General features: G+C 38.1%; 1 protein-coding gene across 1 annotated transcript in view; it reads right to left on the reverse strand.

Moving 5' to 3' along the window:
- Positions 1–6,747: 6,747 nt before the first annotated feature.
- The window catches only part of LOC121319317 (XK-related protein 7-like), a 50,943-nt gene continuing 33,725 nt past the window's right edge, over positions 6,748–23,965 (reverse strand). The window contains exons 2-3 of the mRNA XM_041256625.1: positions 11,692–11,891; positions 6,748–8,149 (exon numbers count right to left, since the gene is read on the reverse strand). Coding sequence (XP_041112559.1) covers positions 7,206–8,149; positions 11,692–11,891 — 1,144 coding nt within the window. The 3' untranslated portion in view covers positions 6,748–7,205. The remainder of the gene's footprint in view (positions 8,150–11,691; positions 11,892–23,965) is intronic.

The following is a 23,965-nucleotide window of genomic DNA, read 5'->3' on the forward strand; positions in this document are numbered from 1 at the left end:
CACAACTTCAATAAGATATTTTTCTTCCCTTCAGCAGAAGCTGACAGTTACAGATGTTTCATATTTTTTTGTGATGTTAACCGGGGTTAAAAGTTGAGACACACAAACAAATAATAATAATAATAATAATAATAATAATAATAATAATAATAATAACCTAAACATGCAGAAATGTCAAAATAAAACATGTTTCTTACAGTGCTGCTATCTCATATCTTTGATCAGTAAAAGTACTTTATTCATTCCTGTAAGTCAATCGATTTCTATATAAGGGTTTTGTTTTGGTGCAGTAGCTTACTTCCTGCTTACTAATGGCAATTTCATTGTGCACTTTAACTTTTGTGAAGTGTTCTCTCTCTCTCTTGTGGTCTGAGTTAATGCAGCAGTTATTTATACATTATGAGTACAGTATTCATTATTTTTATCAAGCTATGTTGCATTGTTCAGCCTTGTTCATGCATGTACAACTCCTTAATCAACTAGAATGTTCATTAGTGGGAGTCTGAGAACAATGGGTTTTGTTCCAAAATGGATATTAATATCTATGTCCATTGACAGGACCTGTACATTTGTGGGAATGTGTGTTTTGAGAATATCCAAAAAATAATGTAGATTGGACAGTTAGAACAATATCAAATGAATCTTAATATAATAATATTGAGAGCGACATATTTCAAACAAGATGAACGCTGCAACACATTATAAATAATGAGAGAAACAGACTTTGCCAAGTCTTGTAATCTCATCAGTTACTTGCTTTCCACATGCTTTTGTACCTGTCTGACTTGGGTACTTACAGTGTCTAAGGACCAATTCAATGAGCAAGAGTTTATGGACCAATACAATGGATTATGAGCAATACTGGTGACATGTACGTTTTTTTTTTTTTATCTGTCAACCTAAGTGCATTAGGATGTTCTATCAAAACTTGCATGAGGTTATGATCACTTCACCCTATGATCACTTGTTGGCCTATCCAACTAATTGGAACCTCCACTCACTCTCCAATGTATATCTGCTAGCTTCCTGTGTGAGGCTTGCTGCAGAGGAGGCTAAGCTCAAACCTGCATCATTAACATCCTTTACATTCGGATAAGGAACTAAAGAGCAAGTTGTGAAGAATGAAGACTCTCCATCTTAACTCTGACTGGTTAGATTTCAGTTTGTTCCAGATGGAGACAAACAGGCTTTCAACACGGTAGCAGTGGCCCAGGGAAACCTGAAAACTTTGTCTCCTGAATATGTGTATTGATTTTCTTTCAGCTGTAAATTCTTGTTGGTGTTTTCGTGGTTCTTTGTAACATGATTTCATCTACTTCATTGTCTACAGACTGCAGAGAATGTTTCTTTTGAATTAATCAGCATTTTTTTTTTATTTTTTTTTTGGTTTGACCATTTATTGTTTAATTAATAGAAAGAGCTTGGTAATGATGAAATTGAACATTTTAAAGAAAGTTAGCAAGACACAATGTAGAAAACAATACATGAATCTTTGAATTATCGGCTATATAACAGCACTAGTAAAGAAACTACTAAGAAATAAATAGAAATACAGGTTCAAAAGCTGTACAAAAAATAACAGCTGAGGTAGATACAAAAATTACTTTAAAAAGCAAATTCAATTCCATACACACACAAAAAAAAGGAATATTCACATGGCACATTTACAATCAACCATGTCATACAAATAGTGTCAGCAAAAATCTATGAAACTGGCTATGTGTAGACACACTGGAGCTGTGTTACTAGAGCTGCTTACAGTAATAATAATAATAATAAAAAAAAAAAAAACAGAAAATCAGACAGCAAACTCAGGAGTGGCTGAGACTACACAACTAATAATCATGAGTTTGCTGGAAGTTATCTTGAGCTGAGAATGAACTGCTTAGTCGGTTAATTACAAGTCTTTGTCAGTTAGATTCCAAATTCAATAGTCATTTTACGCCTGCACACAGAAGCCCCTGAGCTTAGAACCTTCTTATTGCAGAACATCAGACTAGAATAAGCAATGCATGCAGGAGAGTCGCAGGCTGAAAATAAATATAATATGCCTTTCAATTAAAACAAAACAACTGCTAGAAACAGGAACTGTCCAGCTACCAGGGGTGTCATTTTGAAAATGTTTCTCCTTTTTTATCCAGGAGGGGGAACTATTTGACTGCATTTGTGAGCTGGCAGGAGCAGATGAGGTACCCAGAGTGCTTCACCTCCGCACAGCCGCCAGGTGATGTTTGCTGCTTCGCTTACACTGCTCAAGCTGTTGCTGTTCTGCGTTTTGCATTGAACTTGGCCTCTTGATTCACACGCTATAGCCCCCACAGTGAAGCTAATTGAAAAAAAGCATGGTTGCTGATTTACTTAATTTCATCAGACGTACTGCAGTGAGCACAATTTTGAAGGGATGCATTTAAAATGCTACGGCAGAGTACAAAGCTTGTTGGTGGCATTGCACTGTTCCACTATTACACCTTACTAAATATTACAGTACAGTAAAACCTCCTACACAAACTACCTTATTTCTAATGCACTTTTTATTAGTTTTGATGTTAACTGATATACATCCTTACAGCAGACTGGCCCTACAGGGTCTTATGGAAATGGCAAAGATTAGTCAAAGCCAGTGTTCTGCAATGCCTTCATACAACACAGAGGTTATTGTGAAGTGGCTGTTCTATCACAATGAGCAGATCTTCCTGAGCGTTTACAGGATATTTACATTAAAACACAATGCTGTTAGGACTGGGACTCCCAGCTCAGGTCTGGACTCGCCACACTTAGAAAAACCTTCTCTATTGTGATGCTTAATGACCGTTTCAGCCAATACAACTGACCAGGAGACCAGCCAACCTCAGTTCCATAATGCTATGATAAAGTTATACAAATGCCACTTACAACAGAAGTGGACCAACAATCCGCTAAGATGCAGTAACCCTCTTTTCACTCTATTTTAATACTGTGAATCAAAAAACATTTTTTTTTTCAAGAACTGAATGTTCCAATAGTTTGGTACATCTCTCAAATAATGAACAAAGTCCCAGTCAAAACACAATCCCAGTTCTTAGAAACGCTACAAGCTTCCCACAGATAGACAAATTGCAGTTACCACCCCAAGCTGGAAGCTATTGTAGGGAGTGGGGTCCAGTTTGATAGGGCAGAGAAAAATAGGCTCTAGAATTATTAACAGCCTATTATTGTTTTCATTAAGGCCTTAGATAATATCGTTTTGAATCCAAGTTCACCAAAGTGTGAGATCTTGTTCAGGTGACTTCAGTTCTTTATAATGTTGAATTGAATACCAGCTCTGTTAAACTGATATCCTTAAGAAATAGCCCATTGTCTAAAGAAACATATTTTTACAGACACAAATACACTAAAAAGATATACGTGCACCGTAATATGTTTGGTTTTAATAGCCATGGTCCTCAGTTTTAAAATATCTCAGTGGAGGTATTTAGAGATCTAGCTCAATTGAATAGATTCCAGTACGTATTTTGAGAATGAGATCTTGCGGACCCCCTAAAATGTGCAGCGGACTCAGGTTGGGAAACACAGCTCAATACAGACAGCATGTATAGTAAGCCTCCAGGGGCCATGTGCAATGTGTCATTTTATGTTGTAAAGCTGGACGCTGTGTTAGTTCAATCAAAAAACAACAAACGAAAAGAAATGGGCTTTGACCAGTTGCTTGTATCCAGCATACTGTTCACCCCCAGCCTTTTAACACAGTCTCATCCAGCATTCAGGCATAGCAGTTTCAAACTGATCTGTCACTAGAGCATTAGTCAAGGAATCAAACAAAATGTGGTAAATAAATAAATTGGAAGAACACAAGAAAAGAAACATAGTTGACATTTCCGCCAGACAGGTTGGTATGTCTTAAGCAGCTGCTAAATCAAGACAGCATACCACTGTATGGGCTTGGCAGTAAGACCCCATCTCATTGGCTGTTTCGTACAGCACTTCTAACCACTAACTCATTGCATCGGTCACGCCAGCGTAGATGCTTCAAAGAACACTCAAAGAAACAAAAATAACATATTGCATATTTGTTTTTTAAGGGATACTTTTTTTAATAGAAAAAACACATACTGTGAGGTGATACAGAGAAACAAGTTATGACTCATGCTTTTTTTTTTTTTTTTTTGAGAATGTTTCCCGGAACAACCGTTTATTTTATTTTACATTTATAAATTTGATAATATTACACAAATCAAAGAATGGTGTGGTCACCACAAAGTTTACTACACGTTCATGGGCTCGCTTCAGTGGTTTGTTTTGTCCTTACCACTTTTTGCCACTATCAACTTCTGAGAATAAAATATGGAAATCTGGGTTGCTATAGAAACCTATTCAAACCAGTTTTACAGCAGAAACCGAGTCATAGATAAGAAATGAAAACACAAAATAGACAATCAAAATAATCGATGTCTTCTGCAGGGGTTTATTCCGTAGAGCTACAAACATGATGAAGTGTTAATCGACACACCTGAGTTTAGTGATTCCACTGTACATGCTTTGATAGAGCCCAGAGCCCTCTCATTTTTTTTAAACACATACATTTATGGCCACCTTTCCAATTGTATTTCATTTTCCCCAAACACTATCGTCAACTGTGAGTCTGCACAAAGATGGAGCCTGACTTCTGGATTTACCGAATCTGAGTGTATTTAGAAAGCTGACTCCTTTCACATCCTTACTGTGTATTTTAACCTGTGTCAAACTGTTTCTTGGGAGCGGGTAATTACAAATCAATGACAATGCTGTAAAACAAAAACAAGAAACAAAACAACTAAAACTGACAGGTAATTTGTGTGGTGTTTTGAATGTGTCTCAGCAGACAACTCATATGAACAGCACTCCTAGTTATAGCTCTAGATGGCAGTTTAATGAATATTCATGTTGAGTCAAAACAGAAAGTAAAGGGTTGTATTTGAAGCACATACAGTCTTACATTACAGCTTTACATTGTTTTTACGGAAATATAGTACCAGTAATAGGCATTTATTTGTGAATTGATTCCTTAATCCTTTTATCATTTTACAAACGAAATTTAAATTGAAGTCTGGTTTTGCATTACAGGGGAAATTAGTTTAGTGGTTTCTGGTCTTTAATAGTTCATTTAAAACAAAAAACACTGAACAGCTCAGCGTGTTTTGGCACAGCTGGAAGCCTTCCTCTAAATCAGCCCCAGATTGAATAAGCACAGAGAAGAATCAAATCTCTTGCTTCCACAAAGAATAGTCTGTGTGGTCAGGTTTGAGGCACATTGGCAAATCATAGCGGCAAAGACTGGCCCCGTGCCCATCTGCCTTACCCTTGTGGTCTGATTTTCAAAAGCTGGGTTTACTAAAGAATTAATCTGGAAGGGATGAAGAGCATCGCTTCCTGTGCCGTTTAATCATCTGAAGAAAACTGCTGCATTTTGTGTTTGTGCTCTCGGTTTGTTTTTCTGAAGCATTTACTTATATCCTAAAATATTAAGGAACAGGTAAATGTTGATCTATCAACTTGAAATTCACCCCCTCTGATCTAACAGCAGGCTGACGGCTTCCAGGAAAGTTCAGCACCAAAAAATGTATAGATAGTATCCCGGGATGTCAGCAGACCAGGTGTTCTTCTCTTTGAGGCTTGCACGACCAATTCAGTGCAAACCCCATGACCATGGCATTTCCAATTGCCAGCACCCACCAGTAACACACAGTAAATAATACAAGATTACATCACTGACCCCACACCGAGGGTCTCCCACTCATTTTTTGTTTATTGTTGTTATATGTTTTGCAGTGAAACACTGGTGATAATAAGGCTTCACTGTATCTGTGTGGTTTCTAAGTGGTAACTGTAGTATTCTCAGCTGTAGAACCAATGTTGAACTCATTGATACTGAGTCCTCTGTGGTTGCCCCAAAGCTACTGTCCTCTATTTGTTTTCTGTTCTGTGTTCTTCAATATACTGCTGCTTTACAAAAATTCCTTGCTACCTTCCCCGTCACATTGTCTTTGCACATTACACCCTTCTTTACATGTAGAAAGTCAGAGCAAAACCGAGCAAAAACTTGTAAGCTGGTTTTTCAAATGGTAGAGATAGTTAAGATGGAAGTGGTGAGTTGGCAGAATATGTAGTAAAGTGTGTTTGTGAAAGAACATTTCTTGGATTTGTTTAAGTCGGTTAACACAGTGAGGGCATAATGGCATATTGCTAAACGTCTTGGTTACTCCACCTATTTCAAACATCTATTACATGTAACGCATACTACTACAAAGATACTAAAGTGAAGTCTGCCTCGACGTATTTCATTTTCAGTCATGAGAAATTGCAATAAATTGCAGATTAAGCATCATTTTACTTTAACAATCTCAATATTAGAGTGGTTTCAAACAGCTTCTGACAGTCTACCCATTCACTTTAAAACATATCCACAACCTATGTACCGTTTTTAAGGCTGTCAACTTCAGCCATTTTGCTAATTTCCTAACTACATTTAGTCAACAGTTTTGTTGTGTATATATATATATATATATATATATATATATATATATATATATATATATATATATATATATATATATATATATTATTTGTATATAATGAATTAAATTAAAGGACTTGATTTTGAACCGGTTTTGACATTTGAATCCGGAACTGACTGTGAACAAGTAGATTCTGTTTGGTTTTTATTCTGTCTGTAACATTTCCAAAGGGTAAACAAAACAAAACAAAAAAAACAACAACAACAGGACATGGCCACTTGAGACAAGGTTGCTAAAACAATTTGCTAACCTATGAGAGATCCTTTACCATATTGACGCAAACCAACATACAACCTTTTGCTTTTTCATTAACATGTTCACAGGTAATGTATTTCAGTGCGACAACTGATCAGAATGTGCATGACCCGAATCAGATACAGTCAAATGCAATTTAAAATGAGTTATTTATTCATTTATGTATTTCTTCGGGACAGCTGTAGTCACAAAGAGCCAATGGAAATCTGACTAATGCAGTCACAGCAGTAAAGTTTGAGCTGCCCCCTTCTGCACAAGCTCTGGTTTTCAAACGCAGCTGTGCTCGGCAATCGCTAGTTCTGAAGTTAAGCTGCAAGGTCAGGAGTTCCGTGACCACCCCCTACCCTATCTCAATGTTGACTGCACAAAGCCTTTCAAAGAGACAGGTTACCTCACATCAGCCTTAGAATTTGAGCGTGTCTACACTGTGGTTTCATACTCCATTACTTCCTTGGGAGCACTGAGGCTTCGGTACTGTAGCCGGGGGGTGACAGGAGAGGTGTGCTCCAGTACTAAGATAGTCTTACGCAGCCTCCGGTCAATGAAATGAGCATCCCAAGCTGGATACATCTTCCTGGGCAAGTCTATCCTAATGACAGGCCCTTCTGTCCGTGGAGTGCGAGCAACTGGGGTTTGTGGGACGCTTGGCCTCACCTGAAAAACAGGCATGCAGCTGTCCCGGTCCCCTGGTACCTGTTCCCTTTCCGCACCCATAGTCCTCTGTAGAGATCTAGGGGGACTTGTTACAACATCTGGGGGAACGGCAGTAGGTTCTGGCCCCTCGTCCTCCACACAGCCCCACTGGGACCCAAACAAGGGTCCATTTGGGTGCAGCAGGCAATAGTAAATGAACATGAAGAACATTCCAAGAGCGAAGCTGCAGACCACCACACAAACTATGATTAAGGCGTAGAAGTCTGTGGTCTGCGGATCCCGGTACAAATACCAAAGCACCGTCAAGGCAGCATTTTCGGTAAGGGTAATGAAATAGTAGATGCACATTCGATAGCGAGTCCGCCCCTCCTTGACATTGAACCAGCAGAAGATGTAGATGATGCCCACTACCATGTTGTAGATGATCTCCTCCCACTTGGACATGCAGAAGTTCGTCTCACCCTGGATGATCCAGAAGGTCATGATGCACCAGTGGGTTACGATGAAGATCCCGAAGTAGAGCTGGAACACAGAGACAAAGAGGGCAAAGGCGATGGTTCGAGCACCGATGGTGAAGAGGTGCCACAGGATCTGGATGATGACTGCCTTATATGACAAGGACATCTTATCATCGCGGGAGTCACGGAGTACCTTCTGATAGGAGGCGATCACCCAAGCCAGGGCGACCAGAGACGCAGAGGCAGACAGACCTGCATGAAAGAAATAACAGTACTATAATATCAATATACAATCCTTTTTATTAAAATGTATAAATTGGCTTTGTGTTAACTGACTATCAACAGTTAATTTTATTCATGTTTTTTTTTACTATTAGACTGTTTTTAATTGTTCGATTTTTTTCAAACTGAACTCATTCTAGATATGATAAATAGTAGCTGGATTATTGGACTACATGAAAGTACTAAATGCACTGAATTTATGGCCCTTTTGTCAGCTGTTTTAAAACACATTATTCCCAGGCGAAACTCCATTCTGATCAGACCTTTAGCAGATTGTGGGCTGTGCTCAGGTCAAGCTCCATACTGCGTTAGTGGCAACCCCATGTGGTGTTACAGTGACCAGCAGGCTCAACAACACTGAAATATTCAAGACTCTTTCATGCTTAACATCTGTATCATTCACCAACAATATTCACATGAGCAACAAATTCATTCAAAAGAGTTCACAAGGTAAGCAACGGCATCATTCACAGCTAGATCACTTTAGTGTCATCGGCTTGGTTTTAGCTAGGGTTTAGTATGATAATTAGGTCTACTTTGGCTGTCTATTAGAATCATTAAAAGAACTGAAATGGAAGTGGTACAATGAGGCCAATCCCATTAGTCACTTGAAAATCACGAGAAAGGTGTTGAAAGCACACAGACACAGAAAGTGTACTACATTGTACCAATATTATTTCAGTAGTTTTTAGTAAAAAATTGTTTTCAGACGCTGTTGGAGGAAGCTTGCAGACGTCTACTGCTCTGTGTTTTACTGATTTCAAAGCTGTCATAAATATTTTATACAGTTCCTTTCTCCTTCCATTTGGATGAAAGCCAGATCAAGGCACATCTTAATTAGCTGCAGCCCTGCTCGGCTGAAAGCATTATTCAATACATCAAACTCCTTGGCTACAACTACTGGAGAAGTGTGTTCAAGCTATTTGAATAGAATGTCTGACAATCTTAATTGAATCTAACATTATAAGAAGCAGGTCTCACACAAGCAAATAAAAAAATGTATTAAAAAAATGAGCAGTTGTAACAGCCACTGTAGTGCGAGGTTAAAATATCTAAAACAATGAATGCAGACAAGCATTGTGCCTTGTGCATTGTAGGTTAAGATTCTTGCTTGCGGTATGTGGGTTTGCTGGTACATTTGTGCCATGACCCAAATGGAATGCATGAGCTGCAGCCAGTCACCGAGGTTAAGAGGGGAAGGGCCTAACAGGCAGTGCTGAGTGATGCACTGCTATTACAGATTCTATCCCCTGTAGAGGAGATGACATGAGATTAAAAGCTCTAAAGCCACGAAAGCAGATGAGCCTGCCTCTTTTGCATTGTGGTTAAGCCACTCCCTTGCAGTGTGCGGGGTTGCCAGTTCACGGCCAACCTTCATCCTTTTACACAAGCATCCCAAGATCTGTGATGTTTCAAGACTGTACAACTACCTCCATTTCATCTTCAATGGCATGGTTTTTAAATGAAGTTTGTGTGTTTTTCTCCACTGTGAAAATAAATGAAATTTCTTACTTTCTTAAGTACAGTAAATGGGAGGTGGAGCGTAAAGAAAGAATTCATAAGATGACTGGAAGATGGTAACCCTAAGTATTCATTTTACATTGCTCTCTCCATACGATCCAATCATTCACAGATTTGGTTAATTCACTGTTAAAACCATGTTGGCAGTAAATTGTACAAGCCCAATGTTTTACTGTATAAGGGTCCTTTACTAATTCACTGTTTTTAATACTTTCAAGTTTTTTTGCTCCACGCATTTTTCCAGTAAGAATCAATAAAACGACTTAGATTAGTTTATTTCTAAGGTTTCCCTGGTATGCCTGGTGTTTCTTCATAACTTTGTTTGTGGCGCTATCGGTTTCGTTCTCATGTCAGACATGAAAAATTACAAAAAGGGAATAAAACCTGATGCTTTAAGATGAAATGTTTTATGTCCATAAGGCTGGATTATTATTGTTGGGTGCACCATGACTTTGAAACATTGCTTCTCCCGATACATAAAAATGGACAGCATGTCTTCATAAAGAACGACAGCCTGGTTTCAATTTAAGAAATCATTTTAAATTCCGTCGGGCCTATGGCTAGCATGTTTCATATATACATTTTGCATATGAAATTTACATTTGTTCTTTACTGAAGTCATGGCTTTGAAGAGTTTTAAATTAATTCTAATGATAGCCAGGCCCGCATATACAACAGGCAGTTACAGAGTCTGAAGCCTACGGTGCATTACCTTCTTTTACCGCACGGGGTTCGGTTTTGTACATCAACTCTCCTCCCCTTCTCATTGCACTAACCATATTTGGTCACTGGTGGCAAAATTACTATAAATGGAATTACAATGGCAACATTCTGGCAAAAATCAAACATGAATGTAATAAGGATGATCCATAATACCAAGGTTTTCGCATACCGTTTGAACGGGTGGAGGTAAAATACAATAAGAATTCCCTTACAGATATGCTTAAATGAAGCCCCATGTTTAATGTACTTTGTCAATAAAAGTCTCCAGTCTGGTTCAATGGGATGTTTAGGCTTGCAGCTTTTTATCTGTGAAAATAATGAGGCGCCAATGCCATAATTTGACTCTTATTCTGGGGATCTGGTTAATAAGTATTCCTTTATCCTGTCACCTTCTGTTAATGTTTTTTCACTTATGATGATTCATCCTGCCACATTTTCAATCACGCTCTTTAAAAGTGCAAGATGTTTCTTAGAGATCTCTCATTTTTTGGCTCCTGTTATCAGCCCTACGTTGGCTCGGTTCATGATTAAATAACAAAAGCTGTAAAATATGTAATACGTAGATGAGGGTCCCAAGAGGTTAACACATCGTGTAACAATGGTGTTCTCTTGGTGAATGCAAATGGAGTTTAAAGTTTGTTTGGAGAAATGATAGTGCCTTGAAATCATTAACAACAACATCATAACCTTCCTTTGCTAGGTAATGTATTGTTCAATCAATGTTTATTTGTTTCCCACTGTCAATTTGAATACAGTAATTAAATATTAATTCCTATCAATGCCTAACAGCCAAAGACAGATTAGAACACCCTAGTTAGTATTCACAAATCAGAAATGACACTCAATGGCTAACCTACCCTACTATTTCCTTACCAATTTATGTAATAGGAATCTAAGATTAGGAAGGCATCTTAGGCTTGTAATTATATACATCTTACTTCTGTGTTGCCTGGAAAATGCCTGTTTACTCTCTTCAATCCTCTATAATGAACACTTAAGTTGTTTAGTGACTATAAATTAGATACTTAAAAACTGCCCATGCACACATATGGTCATTGATATAACAGGTTATAACTTTGGGTAGCAGCAAAGTTAGGGTCCTTGATGATCTCATAGGCACAAATATCAATGGTTTTGCATTATTCATTTTTAAAAACATATTTTTAAGTGCAACTACATTCATTTATCTGCACCATCTTAGAATTTAGCAGTCATCCGCTTGACTGAAGCCTCAACTAACTTACAAGAAACGGATTGCCCATCCTTACCCTGCAGCGGCTCCACCTGGTTCCTCTGGATCATGACGCTGAGCTGCAGGACCAGCTGGGGGGCGCTCTTGAGGAAGGTCTCCAGCAGACGCAGCATGTTGATGTCCGCGCTCTCGAACATCATCCGCCAGTGGAAGTGACAGCGTTCATGCTCGCTGCGCCAGCGGCTCTGGACTCCCAGGTAGAGGGCGCGCAGATACCTGCAGAGGTGGGTTACATATTTCTAATCAGAATAATGAACATAATATAATGAGACATAATAAAGTGCAGATGATAGTTTACCCATAATTGCACTAATGTGTTTTTATTTAAAGGAGTAAAATTACTACTGTGTGGTCTTAGACACAACTGGTGTACACAATTTGCATGTGGTTGGTGCGGCAATATGATGTGCCCAATCGCTGCTTTGTGCGTGGGCAACAAAGCTGAAACAGATCTGGTCAATCATTTCTACTGACAAGTGATTATTTTTACTAGATATGCAGATGAACAAGTCTATTGATTTGCGATGGTTGTCACCCTGAAGTGCTAAGCTCATTCGTAAAGGATCGAAACCCATTCGCACAAGAAATACTTCTGCATGAAACAATTATCACTTTAAACAAGCATTCAATACAGGTCTCAGCCTGAGTCTAAGATAAAATGAACCAGGGCTGTTTGCACATTTATTAAAACATTCACTTCAAGTCTTTTTTTTCTCTAGTAATGTGCAAATCTGTAAGCCATTTCCTGATGTCAGTTTGAGACAGACTGCTTTTGAAAGCATATATACAACGCCATATAAGTCTTCATATGAGTTTTCCCAAATGGCCATGAGGACTATTTGACCCCATAACCAAAAACTCCCGTTTTCAATCCTCTATTTCTGCTTCATAAATGTTCATTTCAATTTGAGTCCCATGCAAAGGGAAAATGATTCCAGAACAAAAGACCCCAAAAGACCCCAGGACTATTATTTCTCATCATGTCTGTCAGATCCATAGTTAACTCAGACTGTGACAAATAATTTAAATCAGCACAATAAGTAGGCAGAGATCGGCCACATTAGGGAACTAATGAAGATTAAAAGGCCTACAGAGGAGCCATCCATAGCTGGATATTATAAAGAAACCGAGAGCAGAGCTTCAAAACAGACTTTAACCGGAGTGACGGTCAGTGGTATAGAGAATATCCACTTTGTACAATAATTATTTATGCCAAGGATGACTGCAGTTATTTTTAAAAGACTATATAAATACTTAACATCTGTTGGGTGAACATATTAAAAAAATAAAAATAAAAGCAAGCAAGCTCTGTATTAGATTTAGAGCTTACAGATTTGCAAATCAAGATATTTAAAAACACTATTTCTGTCCTATGACTACCGAAACTCTATGGTTTTAAACTATGCGGCATAGATCGAAACAAAAATGCAACATAATGTGCTCCTTTTTATCTCAGAATTAGAAAACAGCCTTTTCTTTCTAAAACGAATTTCTCTGCTGAGTATATGGCAGCGAATAACTACATACTGTACTTTATAAACATGACAGCATTAAGGCTATGCTGGCATTTAGATATGCAAGTGGTTTCACAAGTGCTTGTGGCAAAACTGTACAGGGACCTGTTTTTCAGCCAACGCTAACGAAAACAATGCTGCCTTGCCAATGTAAACACAGAACAGTGAGCCAACTGAGGGATGACACTATTCAGCAACATTCCAGCACAGCAGTAAGAAAACCTATTTATTCTTTACATGCTGCTCTGGGCAAACAATGATTCAGCCTCACAGCCTGGAGCTTGCAATATTTAACATGCTGAAGCTTGAATACCTGAAAAGCAGCAGTTGCTTTGCTAAGTACAGGGGAAAACCACAAAAATGCTGTCAAGTGTACTGCCAGGTCTTTAAAATGAATGCCTCCATTCACCACAGCAGCCCTACCATTGTTTTCTAGAAATTAAAACAGAGATAATCATGAACTTTCCTGGTTGAATGCTTCTAAATAATTACTATGATTTTTTTTTTTCTCTTTCGGCCCAGCTGTCATTTTAAATGTGCTTTTCTAACAAAGTTTTAAGGTGGTTTTTTAAATTTTTTTAATTTTTTTTTTAACGACAACATTCTTTTTAACATTAATTAAAACCCTTATTTTCTGATATTATTATTATTATTATTATTATTATTATTATTATAATAATAATAATAATAATAATAATAATAATAATAATAATAATAATAATAATAATAATAAGATTGTCCCTCTCAGGATTTTGTTTTGCATTCTCTTCAGTTCCCCAGCTGGGAGAAGCGCTCCCCCCCCCCTTTCATCACAGATCTAGCTTCAAACCTGGAATAAGGGTAAATAGTCCTTCCTCTGCACCCTGTACTGGCTCGACCTGGTTCCACTGGGTATATTCCATAGGCTGTTCTAGATACATGTGAAGTTATTGCTTTTAGTGGGATTTCATTATAGTATAGTAGACTCTTGCTAATCTATACCCTGTTAGTCAGAATTGACCTGAACCATGCTGACATGCAATTCATGCTAACAGCAGCAGCAGAAACAAAACTTCAACATTATTATTCTATGATGAGGGTATAAAACATTTACAGCAGCCTTTGTTATTCAAAGGTTTATAACTTATTTATGATAAGGATCAAAAACACACCACAATGAATACTGTACCAGGTACTGAACACAAACATATTTTAAAAAATCTGTGTCAAATTCATAACTCTCATGGGTTCAGGTGGTCTCCGTCCAGTGTCTGTGAATAACTATTCATGACAAAGACAAAGTGCCTGCTATCCCAACAGTGATGTTTTGGTATGCACGGTGCTATCTATGAATACTGAATCTATTATATATTTGTAGTTCAACAAAATGTGTTGTTTATCATCTAAATCAAATGGATCTGTCAGAAGACATCACGCATACAGAAATATCCAATCCCATATAGCCCCCCTACCAATATAATGGCAGATAGCTTTGAACTATATTTGTTGGTTCATGTTTCTTCATTGGCTGGGCTCACATGCAACATAACAATCCAGTCTTTGCATGCACATGAGGTGTCATCACCATTTTGATCACGCCTACTAATGTTTATTATTCTAACCCTTGACCCGACCCATGCAAAACCAAGACTTCCATATGAATTTGATCAAACTTCCACCAAGGAGCTTTCACTTTTACAATTACACTTTGCTATTTTATCTAAAGAAAGTGCATCCACCCTCAGTACTTTAGAAACTGTTTAACTGCATCAGCAATGTTCTGGTGTGCCACAGCCAGCAAGCTCTCCACCAGGATTCAGTGTTGTGTGGGTCTTTTGTCTTCCCACAGACTGATCCCCCTCCTGCTAACATGCCCTTCAAACTCTTGTGTGTCTTCCTAATTTATGGCTTACTAACTAGCTAACTAACAGCACTGCCTCTAGGCCTTATCTATCACACCATCTATCACATGGTTCAGCTCCGTTGCATCTCATTGACTCATGATGTGCCTACATAGTTCCTCATAAAATATTCACACACTACATCAAACAAAATATTTCATATTGCACCCTAACCATCAATAGCATAGGTTTACCATACATAAAGGTCACTTTTGCTTTTTGTTGTGTCCCTGTGCTAGACTATCAATTAAACCCCAATTATAACAAGGAAACACACAAGTACCGTTGTTTCTTAATCATATGACCCAATACGGCTCTCTCCATGCTAACATGCTGCAATTATGCCAGACAGAAAAAAGTGTAATCAAGGCACAGCCCATAATTAATAATCTGCTGTTAATATTTTGCTGGGTGACTCTGTTCTTGTGTCTGCAGGGAGGATAAATCATCACTGGCTGAAGTGCGGCATGTGATTGCTATATGCTTTCTGCCTTTGATTAGTTTTATCTCTGCCTACAAAGCTGTGTGGCACCGACAGCCTATGAAAGAGTAATAGCTGTGCCATTCACATCCCTGTCATACATCCTTAACAGTAATTAGCACTTACCATCCCCATATGTATGCGCTGTAAAGGGTTGTGTCTGCTGCCTTCACAATCAAAGCTTTTCAAGTCACACAGACCGAGAAAGGCACATCAAAGAATGACATTTTATCATGACGGATATATAGATCAGCTGTCTCTCTGTTGCAAAAAACACAATGCACGATTTGTCACTATGTGCATTTGTGCCATTATTTGTACATTGTGTACTGTAAAGAAACACACATTTGCTGACACTTGAAATCAATCAAAGTCACACAAAACCCTGCAAAGTCACACCACCTGCTGTAATAAAATAAAATAAATAAATTATTTGTGACATGACATGACATATTAACCCTTGCAGTTGTAATGCACAGTGGCTCTCTTTGATATAGCACTTTACACTACTGATAATTAGTTGCTCTCCATTGCTTTGTGTCACTATTCAGTTTAGGATGCCTTTTCTGTATCAGACTTGCATTGTTCCAAAAAAATCAGACAATTCTGTTCTGCTTTGGAAACACAGGCAAATGGCAGCTTCCATCTGAAGAGACCTTTGAGGACTTGAAAGCTATAGAGTGTACAGAACACTTAATCTAATAATCAAACCAATCCATACATCACATATTTTAACCACACGTCCCAAAATATTAATGAAAGTGTCTCTGGAAGCTTTTTACTGAAAAACAAAAACCCACGACAAACTACTTGTTAACATTAACTCCTAGGAAATACAGCAAAGAAAGCATTCTGAAGTCTGGCATCTTTAACAAGTTTTGAAAACATCTTACGTTTCAAAATTTCAAAGCACTTGACAAATGGAAAATTGTCACTTTGATGTCTATGTTTGTGCCATCTTCTGCCTGAGAACAGGGCTGTCACTCTCATTGCAAGTCTTCCTGTGGTCAGGGATATTACAGCTAATGGCCTCAGGTCACACCACATTACACCAACACAAAGCTACTGGCCCTAGTGCTGGCGTGATGTGTTAGTAAATATTCCAAATCGCTCTACATACCCACATAGGTGTTCAGATGCTTTTTGTATGACATTATTGGTCACCCCACCCCCCCCCCACCCCCAAAAAAAAGCAGTCAGAATGACTCTTTAAGGAATCATCGGATACTAGGACAAGGCCTGGGTCCCATTATGCATTTCTCTTTTTATTTGAACATACGCAGCACCCCCAAACGAGCGCATTAGAAATGAAATTAACACAATGCGGTTTATAAATAGCTGGTTCTCTGTTCTCCTCGCGGTTGATCAAAGGGAAATCTGTGCACAGTAGGCTCTCCAGGTCCCCTGCACAGTACTGTATGTTTTTGTATTTAAATAAAGGTCCTTGTAAACTTTAAAATCCGATGCAATTCATTTAAATAATACATTTTAATCATTGTAGCTTGGAACTGGTGTTTATCTCAGCTGGCTGCCTGTAAAAAGTACCCATAATTCTGATCTTAACTATGAAGATTATAATTGTGTAAATGTTCTAAACAGCATGTACGGCCAAGTTTTTTTATGATAATGAAATGGATGCTGTAATAAATACACATTTCTTATTGGTTTATTGAACTCGTTTATAGCATAACAGATGTGTTCTTGTTGTTTGACTCATACCTGCAGACTATAGTATATTAACATACAATTTGACATAAGATGATTCAGTCTCAGTTCTGGAATCAAAACAAAACTAAATGACACCAAAGGTAAGGGAACCCCATTCAAATCTAGAGCTTTACCTTTAACACAATAACTTCAGACTAATATTGAGTACAAAGCCTTGTGCGCAGATCAGAGACGAATTAATTGACCAACTCAGTAGAAAGGTTTAACCTACTTAACCACTCTCTAGGCAGTGCGTGCCTCCAACGGCCCTCAGTCTCAGAAAGCAATATATATATATATATATATGCATTTGTTTTAAAAAAAAAATATGTATATATATATATATATATATATATATATATATATATATATATATATATATATATATATAGTATATATATACATACACACACACACACACACACACACACACACACACACACACACACACATTTTTAAAACAAATGCATTATCGTGGAAATTGATCCTTTCAGTCCAGTCGGGCTTGCTCTGAAGAAGTCTTTTTTATAGTTTCAGCCCTGCTTAGACCGGGAATCTTCAGAAAAAAACATTTTTTATCCACCACCTCACCCCCTCAAAAAAAAACTTGCACAGTATATTTCTGACACTTTGTGAGAAGAGGCTAAACTTTGCTCACACAACACTCCTTTAATAATTTTATTCCATTAACTTTTATGCCGTCTATAGAAATAACCAAATGTTTTTTTTTCTTGTTTGATAATTAGTCGATCGAAAATAATTCAGGGGTCGCTAGGGGTTAAATATATAAGACATGCAGGAGTTAGGATTGACACCCAACCTCTAGTACATTATCTTCAACAAACAAACAATTTGGTTGATTAAGTTCTAAAATACTGCCAAGGCTTGGCTCATCAGTGAATGCAAATGGGATCATAGATCAGTTCCTCAATTGTCTGGTTGTTGCTGCAAGCATCTATCATTTATAGTTTCCCATCGATCTTGGAAATGTAGTGACTAAAGGAATATTTACACAGTCCTAAAAGAGAGGACATTCAGACAGCTTTAGTAGACACTCTTTATTAGTACAGACAATTTCAACCTTTATGACCCTACAGATGGGCAATTACTAACCTCCCATTGACTGTGATTGTAACAGACTCTCATATCACTCAAGATTCCATCCATATTCCATGAGCTATTATAGTGTAGCACTGCTGCAAGAGCCAGCATCAGAACTACACGTTTTTATTTTCCTGTGCATGCAATCTGTAACCAATCTGCTTATACCCTTATTAAAAAGTACATTATACACATCTTCTAGAAAGCAAATTTATTGAGGATTAGTTTATCTATGTTTTTTTCCCATTATAATATCTACTTACCTCATGGTGTCCACTAAGTATTGAAGCCCCTGTGGCTTAATTAGACCCTGGAGAGTCCACCAGTCACTGAAGACCACAGGGTACAGGTTAAAAGGGGTCAATAGCTATGTTTAGGTTATCTATGCGCAGAAATCCAGTGCATTCTTTTTTGAGCTCTCAGATTTAACATAAAGATGCTAGAATCGAGAGCTCAGAGGAGGGGATAATAAAGAGATAATCGCAACAGTCTACCTTGATAAAGTGCAAGCATTAAACAATCACTGATTAATAGATTGCCAGGAGGCTCCATTCATCTCATTATCTCAGGATGCCTGGGGACAACAAAGCTGATAATTCAGCACCCTCATGCGCAGACTTGCAGGGGGGAGCAGTGGGAGCAAATTGAGAAGCACTTACCTTGTTCAAAGCTTGTCAATTTTCAATGTTTGAAGGAATTCTGAAGGCCTGGTTTGAACTAGCAAGTTCAAATCCCATCAGAACAAATTCATATGTGCATGTGGCACAAAAATATGCATTCACAAAAAAGCCTTTTGAGGTATTATGGGCTGTATTTGCTACACTCTAAGGACCAGTATAAGAACAGCTTTTAAAGTAATGTTTCTTGATGTCTCTTGTAACTGTCTTTAAAACAACTGTTGAAAAAGTTTTCGTGATCTGAAAACTTGATTTAATTATTTAAAAATGGGCTCCAGAAAAAACAAAACAAAAAAGAAAACCTAAACGACCCATACAAAACTTTCCTGAAAACGGTGCTTAAAGGTTTTTGAATGAGGTCATAAAAAATGCATTTACATGTAATTATACATTCAAACCATTCACAGGAATTCCTAAATTTGTATTTTTTTTCCCTTGGGGCCTCTCTACAGCTGCTGTGCTTCCCCACTGCTATTCTCTGGCAGAAGATCCACAGGGAAGCTAAACTTTCACCTGGGATTTGCATGCCGCACTCCATTCATACAAAAGCATTAGGTGGAGACACACCCTTTCTCTGCTTGCTTTGTATGCAGATTCACATTTATACACAATTCTCTCCCACCTAGATGTATTGGGACACTACTGTGAGGCAGTTTTTTTTTTTGTTTTCCTATACTGGACTTATCAAACGGTAGAGCCAGTATATAGAGGGTCAGTATTATGACACATTGTTTTTTTTTTTAAGGTGTTGTGTGCAATAAATACTAAATGTCAATCCAATCCTAAACATCCAAATCAAAACAGTCCAAAATATGTATTTAACTTTTGTTTTCAAAGTTCTTTAAAGCATATTTTTTTTAAAGGCTGTTTTCAAGTTTAGATGTCACTGTCTGCCAACGCCTTATAAAACACAATGTTGCGTTATCTTTCTGTAGCTGCGCCAGCCAAGCGAGGACCTGCTCCTGAAGTCTATCATCTCTCAAAATGTGCTGACTTTACCATGGCAACGAGGGATGTGAATGCAAATGCAACCCGCGAACAGCTCCTCACAACAGGTATCAATCTGCTGTGGTCAAGTGCATGACAGCAACGGCAGATGGGATGAGGAGTGCTCTTCATGTAGGTTGAAATGAGCAGTGAACCACACAGAGCTGTGTGCCTCTTTCAATTTTACATTTCAAAATAAATCCATACTGTCTATATATTTCAACTGTTTACCGTTTATCTGCCTGCAATGTGTAACAAGCTTTCTTCCCTTTAAAGTGTAGCAGATCCATTTTGAAGGCAGTAGACAAATCCTTTCAAAAGCCAGAGCATTAGCATGGCAGTTGACACAGTGGTCAGTCACAACAGTCACAATTGCCAGTCCTGCTGTCTCTGTATCTAGTGTGTCAGTGTCACCAGTGTCTGCACATCAGGCTTGCAGTTCCACTATAATAACCCTTCTGAGCTGGCCTTAATATTCTTATTTTTTTCACAGGAGGGATGAGGGGTGACAGCCTAATTCTTGTGGAGCAAAATGAAAAGTTGGCAAATAATATGTATTTAGGATCATTCTTAACTAAAGATATATTTTCAGTTTATAGCTGCAGGTGACACAGCCTCTTCTTGTCTGAACTGAATAGTGCTCCTGATAAAACTGTCTAAAACGTCAACTGTAATCTACCAACAGAAATGGACAATTATCTCACTGCAGTGGGTATATGTGACACCCAAACTACCTCAAACAGATTGCATTTAATACTGGGTGACAGTGAAGGCTATACTACAGTAGCACTGAACATTGTTAAAAATATAGCCTTAATATGCAGACTGCGTAGCTGTACTGTTCATACATACATACATACAATATCAGGTTGATATAACTAGTGTAGAAGGAATGAGGTACACAGAGGGTACAATAAAGTAAACGAAGTTAAAGAAAAAGGTTGTACCAGAATAAAATCTGTGAATACATCAAAGAATTAACATAAATGTGTTGCTGTGCCTTTAAAAATCTGTACTTGCAGAAGTAAATGGTAGAGTGAACTACACAACCCATAATCATTAGCGTAACGAGCCAATGCATACTGGGTAAGGAACACAGGTTTAAATTGACTGGTGAAACTAATGAGAAGGGGGTCATAGGAACGGCTGGAGAGTTGAGTTTGGAACATAGAAACGACAAATGTTTACGGTGTTGGAGTTTGAGCGAAGTAGTTATATATGAGAACACCTAACTACCTGCAAGGGAGAGATGGCATACCTTAGAGGAATCTAGATTGAACAACGACGTACAGTGCAGTTTATTAAGAAGAAAAGCTATAAGTATTCTTTTATGATGGATACCAGGTTGTGCAAATCAACCTTAAAATGCAAGTCGGATTTTTAAAAGCCAGCAACTGAAGTGTATTGTATAAACCCAATGAAGTACTGTGGTTTAAAACCCAATTGTAAGAAGACTAGCGTTTCGCATAGTTTATTGAATCGCTGTTCCCGAGCAAATGGACTGTGTTAATGTGCACAAATTGTAGAAAGGGAACTTGCATTATGTGCGGAACTGTCTTTTAAGTTTCCTTCCGTGCACTGATAACACTAAGAACCCTTGGAAAGAATACCACAGTTTGTGCACGCAGAAAATGCCACGACTGTTTTGGTACAGGGTATGGGGCCTTAGGTAACAGCGTGTTTATTAGTTTTATAGTTGTAACTGAACAGAGTGTAATATACAATGCATTTAAACCTGTGAGTGTTAAATCTCTGGGCCACGTGGTACGAAGGCTGACAGGAGCAGAGATGTTTGCACACACGGTGAACTGGGAAAGAAGAAAGACACTGTGTGCTTTATTGAAGGACTGTTTTATTTTTAAGTTTGGTCACTGGACGGTATAGTTTTAACTTTGAATCCTGTGGCATATAAAGGACACTTCCACCAAGTTCCAGGAGGGGCAGTAGTGTCCACCCTGCAGTGCAGGACCTTGGTAATTTAGGAGGGGCAGCGCTGAACCAACTGACTCACTCACCGGGGGGGGGGGGGGGGGGCCTGATGGAACGACGCCCCCTAGAGGCTACTTGGGGAAGATCGGCCAAAGGGAAGAAACAAAGCAGGATTAAAGTAACAAAGGATTATAATGGTTGGGAGTGCACATTATAAAGCCAAATATACTCGCCTTGCAGTTCCACGCCAGGAGGTCTAAGTGGACGGTAAGCGACGGACCCGAGAGTCCAACCTGAACTTGAGAGGCACTTGTTGAGAATTAGACTTGGTGTCCTACTCAAGAATGTTTCGGTGTGATTCACGCCCTCAAAACTTTGGGGGCAGTCTGTTGTGTTGTGTCGTTAGGGCCAGAAAGAGTAGCAGAATAATAAAATTCACTGTAGTTCTACATTTCCTGTGTCGTGTCTATCTGTTCACCCTGTTCTCCACCTTCTGGCTATCCTACAAATTATACGTGACTAATACCAACCAATCACACTAGATTGATAAATCATTAATATCGTGCTATTTAGTGCCTCTAAAGCACTTTACACATGAGCATTTGGTTATATATCACCCTCAATAATATATAACATACTTTAATGTAGCCAGCTGTTCACATCAGTTAACAATGATCAATTCAGGTATATTAAGCAAATGTAAAGGTAGTAAATCATAGGAAATGAAATCATACTACCAACATGATTACAACTAAGATCATACTGACCAAAGTATTTTCAGCCAGGAACAGATGATTTACTTCCAAACATAATTTATAACAAAATCATTTTATATCATAGTGTAGATGAATATGTTTAATCTGCTTTTAAAGAAATGTTCCCCAGCAGCAGAAGGGCACTAAGCTCTTCTGGACCAGAAGATTAGTATTATTCTAAATAATTTCTTATGCTTCTTTCTGTTGAAGGAGGGAATTCCAATTTATATTCAACCCTCATCCCATACAGTATTCTAGAATGACTATTCCTTTTAAAAATACAGATGCTTAATGCATGCCTGTCACTTGAAATTGTATTTATTCAAGCACTCATTTGCATTAAAGACAAACAGTGCTTGCTAATTTAACTCTCAGTATTCCTCTTTCCATCCATTCCCTGGTTCTTCATTGGGATCATGCCAGTGTGTAAAGCTGAGGTTAACTAAGGAAGCACAGTTTATCCCATCTCAAACCCCACCTTGTTTGATCCAGAGCAGGCTGGCAAATCCATGTACATGATCTCTTTCTGAGACTCTTTATACACAAATGATCTCTGAAAATTTACAGAAAACCTCTAGTGACAATTTACCTGCCGACTTTCATAAAACACATGCCTGTCTGGATTAACATTTTCCTCACCCAGTTTCATCGAAAAGCATCCTCTATTTTTGGTTCTGAATGCACTCATGGAACCCCCCCTACCCCAACATTAATGAACAAATATGAGCATCCAAATGTTCTGAGTAGTTATATGCTAGTCTTATTACAGTCTTTTTCATTATAAAATGTGCAGCTTACACTATCCATATATTCATTTAGGATTGCTGAATTGATGAAAGCTGTTGCACACCCTCCATTCACATAAGAAATCCAAGATGGAACTCTGGTATATAGCAGATTGCCCTTTGGCATTCTAGTAAACACTAGGGATGTCACGGTATCAAATTTTGAAAATATACCATGGTTATTGTGGTACCGCGATATTATGCCATTTTTTTGTAATCCATTTTTAGATGACTATTTTAAAGAAATGCACTTGTCAAGTTATTTTTTAGCAAGAAAAATAACTTTAATTTAAAGTTTTAAAACAATTACAACACACTGGTACTACAGTTCTAGCAGACACTACCCAACTGTACTGGAAGTGATGTTCACTCCAGCTCACACAGGCTCAGCAAAATAATGCTGCTTTTTTATTTCAAATTACTGTGGAGCAACACCAACATATCATCATTTTCTAGGCTCAGTCTGGAATGACA

This window comes from Polyodon spathula, chromosome 8 (assembly GCF_017654505.1).
Source record: "Polyodon spathula isolate WHYD16114869_AA chromosome 8, ASM1765450v1, whole genome shotgun sequence".
NCBI lineage: Eukaryota > Metazoa > Chordata > Actinopteri > Acipenseriformes > Polyodontidae > Polyodon > Polyodon spathula.